At 41.7% G+C, this 5,771-nt stretch overlaps 1 protein-coding gene across 5 annotated transcripts in view; it reads right to left on the bottom strand.

The window, feature by feature from the left end:
- Positions 1–213: 213 nt before the first annotated feature.
- The window catches only part of rb (adaptor related protein complex 3 subunit ruby), an 11,281-nt gene continuing 5,723 nt past the window's right edge, over positions 214–5,771 (bottom strand). For all 5 annotated transcript variants that reach the window (XM_022842044.2, XM_022842048.2, XM_022842045.2 and 2 more), the window contains 7 exons: positions 5,420–5,695; positions 5,096–5,263; positions 4,429–4,497; positions 3,637–4,017; positions 3,171–3,308; positions 2,709–2,870; positions 214–2,409 (listed from right to left, as the gene is read on the bottom strand). In XM_022842044.2, the coding sequence (XP_022697779.1) occupies positions 532–2,409; positions 2,709–2,870; positions 3,171–3,308; positions 3,637–4,017; positions 4,429–4,497; positions 5,096–5,263; positions 5,420–5,695 (3,072 nt within the window). In that variant the 3' untranslated portion in view covers positions 214–531. The remainder of the gene's footprint in view (positions 2,410–2,708; positions 2,871–3,170; positions 3,309–3,636; positions 4,018–4,428; positions 4,498–5,095; positions 5,264–5,419; positions 5,696–5,771) is intronic.

Genomic DNA, 5,771 nt, shown 5'->3' with positions numbered 1-5,771 from the left:
GCAGGAATCCTCAGGTTTCTCAATTTTTACTTAAATGTTTTTAGGTTTGAAGATTAACCATCAGGGACAGCAAAAAAATAGCTTAACAAATTAAAGCAAGCTATATATATATATATATATATATATATATATATATATATATATGCCTTAAGATGACACTTTGCACGTTTTTTAAAAAACTAGAATAAGGATCGCTATGCGGAGCGATAAATGTCACTTAGTGGATATTGACAATAAGTTTTATTATCCTGCTTCTCATCAAAACACGAATACATTCATTGTGTCAGTGACAGTTTTTTTTTAGGTTCATTCACGTCAGTTGCTCTCAGCCTGTAACAACAATTTGTTTAAACAGGACAGTACATTGACCTTCATGATGCTGTATCAGCCATTCATTAGTAGTCCCATCATTTCGTTAGTTAATCAAAACGACTAAACATGCACGACCCCAATGTCGGCACTATGATTGTGGGCAACATTTACAGTTGCACACAAACAGGCTGACTACTTTTGCCCTACAAGGCTGTTGCTCTAACGTCCAGCAGCGGTAAGTGCTTCCTTGATCTGCGTAAGAAGCATCTGGCCAACAGTTATGAGTTCGCAGTTGACTACAAGCCGAACTCGTTCGCCATCATCGGCAGCGGTATCCGACCGTCCCTGTTGCGTCACTTCAACTAATACGAGACTACATGTGTTGAGTGTTTGTGCAGCAAAGCGTAATGTCCCTCCCAAGCCCGTTTCACCTTCAGCTACAAGCATTACGTTGGCGTATTGCTGTAGCTTCTCGCGTAAATCGGCAAATTCGAGCGAGCAGGTGATCTCTGCGTCGAACTGGCACATTCCACGTAGTGTACGCTTAAAATAATCGAAACCGGGTCTAGCGATAATTACCGGCCGAACAATCTCGCATATCGCTGGCGTCAACCGAATTTCGCGTTTGTCGTCATCTGCTGTCAATTCAAGACGAACTTCTTGGGCACTATCCTTGAAGTTCACGCCTATAGTTGTTACAAACGAAGCACCAGGACCTAGTGGCACTTGTGACTGGGACCCCCTGACCTCAAGAGAAACCTCGTCGGCGGCTTTAACAGCAACCTCTTGGAATACACGGTCACCGCGGTTATCGAAGCTTATCTCGATCGATGTCATCCTGCTAGAAAAGATGTTCTCACAGCGCGTGTAACGGTACATGACTTCTAGGCCGTTCCACTCTTTTGCGTTAACTAAGGTCCCACGTTTAAGACTAGCCCAAATTGGAGTTGAGACTGGTGTCACAAGTCGGGATGGTTCTTGTTTTGGTTTCGGGGCCTGAACGACGCCTGCTGTTAATAACTGTACGGGCAAAGTTGGAGCTGGAATGTTGAATTGCATATCGCCCATATCCAGGTCCAATAAGAGGTCGACGGAATGAGCGGGTTTTTTAGTGGTGGTCAATCTTTTCGATTTGTGTCGATCTTTCCGCTTCTGTTTGTTGTTATTGTTAACCTTAGTATCTTCGTTGTCGCTTTCTGACCCGGGAGTCTTATTTTGTTCGCTCTCGGATGACGATAAGCTGGCCTCGGATGTAATAAGTTCACGTGGCTTTGACGTCGTGCTGTGCTTACTGTCGCCATTTGTAGCCGGTGCGCCGTTGGCATTGTTCCTTTTTGAAATTTTAAACTGTTGTGCTTTTCGTACAATTTCTGAGTCATCAGTGGACGAGTCACTCTGGGAGTCATCGGTGCCGTCGGACGCCGAACTTGATTCGTGCGTGGCGGATTTGTCTCCTTCTTCGCTGCGACCTTGCTCTTCCGAGTCGCCGTCGCTGTCGCTTTCAGTTGTGTTAGATGAAGATGACTCACTGGCAGAATCGGATTGTGAACCCTCCTCAGATTCGGCGTAGAAGTCCTTCGATTTTCGGGCCTCACTTAACACTATCGGCGTTGGCGGAGGCGTAACATTACGCACAGATGGGTCAGGTGCTTCGTCCGGGAAGTCTGGCAGTTCTTGGTATCCTGCGGCTGGTTGGTTAATAAGATGAGACAATGAGCCCATTTGATACTGGTCACGTCCACTAAATGTTGATTGAAGCTTTGGCGCGGGCTTGGATGATAAAAGAAGCTTCTTGGCGTACCGGTTTAAACCTGTTGTTTCAGGATTGGTGCAGAGGTGCCGCAGAAACCGTACTCGATCCCGCGTGTCATAGTTTTGGTCATATTTGGCTAGATTAAAGATATATTGCACGATGAGTTTGGTCTGTGGTTGGTTATTTGTTAAAGCGAGTCGAGAGGCTAGATTAAGCGCTTGCAACTTGACTATATCCTCCTCCTGACAGAAGGTCTTTGCTATTCGCCTTAAAACATCAGGAGCGATTTTCGGCTCGGCGTATTCTGCGATTAACCAGAGAATCGATGCTCGGGCCATAGGTACCTGTAATATTCGGTAAGAGACCGACAACTAGCCTTAAGCAGAAAAAGTACTGAAATCTTGTGTTAGAGTACTGGGTTTTTCCGGCCCCCAAACGGAAACTTGCCGAAACAAATTTAAAAGTGATGCCTAAAATATCATCATAAAACAATAACACAAATAGTAATGCAGTTGTTAATTAATATTTGTAATTTAGCTAGATTACATCGCTGGACTATCCAATACAAGCGCATGCTTCATTGTTTCAAAAGTCCTATTATTTCGTTAATTTGCTGGCTATACTCACAATCAGGCCAACGTACCTGTATCTTGTCCAGTAGCCTGGCCATCTGCCGTATAATTTGGGCATGTTGGCCAGGTTCAATCTGTAGCAGCTTTTTGATAACGACCACACTTTCAGCTACTACCAACTCGTTTCGAGACGACAATAATGCCGTTAGACCGCCAAGGCAGGTATCTGCCACCTGCCCATTTTAAAATAGAGTCCACAAGAAATAAACAAACAATAATTAATATTTTCTAACCCATGGATATATTTTTAAGAATCTGTTTCTGATTATCGCGTACAGACCAAACCGACGCTAGCTTCTTTCAAATCACCATGACTACCAATATAGCAAATATGGAAGACCTCTGACGGCTTGCCCTACGACATATAACGATAAAACTTTTATTAAAAAAGGTTTTGGGCGAAGCGTCCCAAAATGTTTTTTTTTTCTGTCTTATCCACACGAGCAGATAGAAATCTCAGTGTTTACGCAGACCTCTTTAATTTGGTGTGCCACACGCCCTATGCAGTGAATCGTGGCCTGGACAAACTCCATGTCGGTTGACTGGAGATATGTCTGAAACTCACGAAGTAGCACTGAAATGTTTGATTCTGTCGCCAAGTTGGCCAACACCTGCAAGGAAAATCCGCGTTAAGGTGCTGTTTGATTTGTTTAGTTTGATAGTTTTTTTCAGAAATTTAAAATGAAGCGCCCTTAGATAAACCAAATATAATAGGATTTTTGTAATGAACATAGAAATTAGAAGAGTTCGGAAATTATGAGAAAGAAATGTTTATGAAAGGTTATGGGTTTTCACATAAAATTCTATTCAGAATATTTTTTTTTGATTTTCGATTTACAAATAAATTAATTTGATTACACAATCAAATTTATATATTTAAAAAAACAAGTTTAAAGCCCGTTTATCAATAATAGTCTCTCGTAATAATGTAGTACTAACCTCTAACTTAAGTAACTTGATTTGAGTCGGATCAGAGGTTCGTACAAAGAATGATTTCAAGTGAGGCTCGAACATCCCTTTCCGGCTTGTGGACATCGATGATAAAGAGGCGATGTTACTTAAAACTACAGTTTGCGTTTCTCGATGGCTCCGCAAAAGACGAATTAGCGCTTTGGTGGTAATTGCAAGTTCAGAACTTGGCGCTAAATGGTAATATAATTGACAGACAGCCATCACAACTGCTGAATTACGACTCTGTAGGAGGGGTTGGCAATTGCGTAACAAGAGCCGGAGATCTGGGTCAATCCCTCGACCCTCGACGGTGCTCGACAGGGTTCCTCCACCGATCTCACGTGACTCTTCGCTGCTGCCATTTCGAACCTGCCGATTAAAACAGACACGTACTCTTAGTTGGCCGATATCGGTTTCAGTTATAAACACTCTGTAGTCTTTAGTTACGATATTGAAAAACTTGAAAACTAAGGAAGTTACTCTAATGAAACAAGTGCAAGTCCGTGCAGGCACCAATCGGATGTAATGGAAAATGATGATCCGTTACTACCGAATATTCGAAATACAAAACGACTATCCAAGCTCTAACGCCGCTAAGAAAAGTTATGTGAGCGTTCTTTTAGAAAGCAAAACAAATAGAATATGGCATCACGGTATTCGAGTACACGCGAAAAATTATAGGCGCACAGTTAGTACAATCACAAACAGGTCAAAGTTATAGTATGTTTTTCGCGGGGCATCGTAACTGCTAGTTCCTCCTGCAAGATATCATTCACTTACCTCTGTGGCTAAATTGGGATCGGTGAATTGGGTGCGAGCATAACGGGTTAACATTAAGATGATCACCACCTATAGAGAGGAGTATTATATAATTTTGTGTGATTAACCTTGCGCATGAGTACTCCAACTCGTATCGTTGCTTCGTTTAGGTAAAACTACTCCTGAGGCCTACCTTAAAACTAAAACAATCTGCCTCTTTTTTTAAAGTACGCTTGCAGGAAATATGCATAAAGCATACTCTAAAATATCGGTTAGGATTATATTTTATATATTATAAGAAACAAATTTAAGACAGAAATGTAAAATCTTGCTACTTGATTTCTTCAGAATGGTTTCAATCACTGTGAATAGTGCTTTGAACAATTCAGTTCAACGGCCGAAAAGTGTCAAACAATTCTTGCCAAAAGCGTCAATTTGTTCCTTTAAAGAATAGCACAAGAGATGAATTTATTGTATCGTCTAGAAATCCCTAGTTCAAAGTTCGTAATTACATTTAGGTTTTGTTTTACAGGATCGACCTGACAACATTTGTCGTATAATTGTCTTAATATATTAAAGCACTTTTTTGATGTTCAAATGTTGTCGATAACCTAGAAAATGAGCATGATGGGACTCTGTTGGTTAATTAAATAAAGGCTTTTACCCCATATCATGTTAATGGACTTACCTGGCCCCATTCCTCTACATCCACAAGAAGGTTACAGAGTTTTCGGTAGTTTCGGTGGACGAGGTCGATTCGCTCAGGACAAACTTCCTCAAAGGCCATCACGGCGGAGCCAACCACTAATGTCGTCTTATCGGCCAGAAGACGTTCGATTACTTCAACAAGAGCATTCTGAATATGAAAAACGCATTACATATAGGGGCAACATCATTAAAATAAGTCAATTGAAAAACACTTTCAGTATTGTATTGTTTATATAAGGCAAAAATCAAATGATTCCATAGATAGCGTGTGTCAAGGAATTTCGGTGAGTTGCCTTTGTCGTACTTTCTGTTCAGGATCGAGGCTGTACAATTTTGGGATCGCGTGGGCAGCTGTCTTACGGACGTAAGGTGACATATCTGAGACGGCATCCCGAATGGCTAGGAACATAATCGGTACAATCACCGCCACCCGAATCGAACTTAATACACGAAGGGCACTAGCACGAATTAGTTGATTTGGGTCTTTCAGGGCTCGTTGAAATGTCGAAATTGATAAAAGAGCAAGGTCCTGCTGCTCTTCGGCGTAACGAACAAGGTATACGTATACCAATTTCTTCACCTATATTGCGGGTGTGGATCCCCGATGGGAATAAACAGTCAAATCTTAGAACATGGCAAGTAAGGAAATATCAACA

The sequence above is a fragment of the Varroa jacobsoni genome, unplaced genomic scaffold (assembly GCF_002532875.2).
Source record: "Varroa jacobsoni isolate VJ856 unplaced genomic scaffold, vjacob_1.0 scaffold_970, whole genome shotgun sequence".
Lineage (NCBI taxonomy): Eukaryota > Metazoa > Arthropoda > Arachnida > Mesostigmata > Varroidae > Varroa > Varroa jacobsoni.
This window is presented reverse-complemented; position numbering and strand designations above follow the sequence as displayed.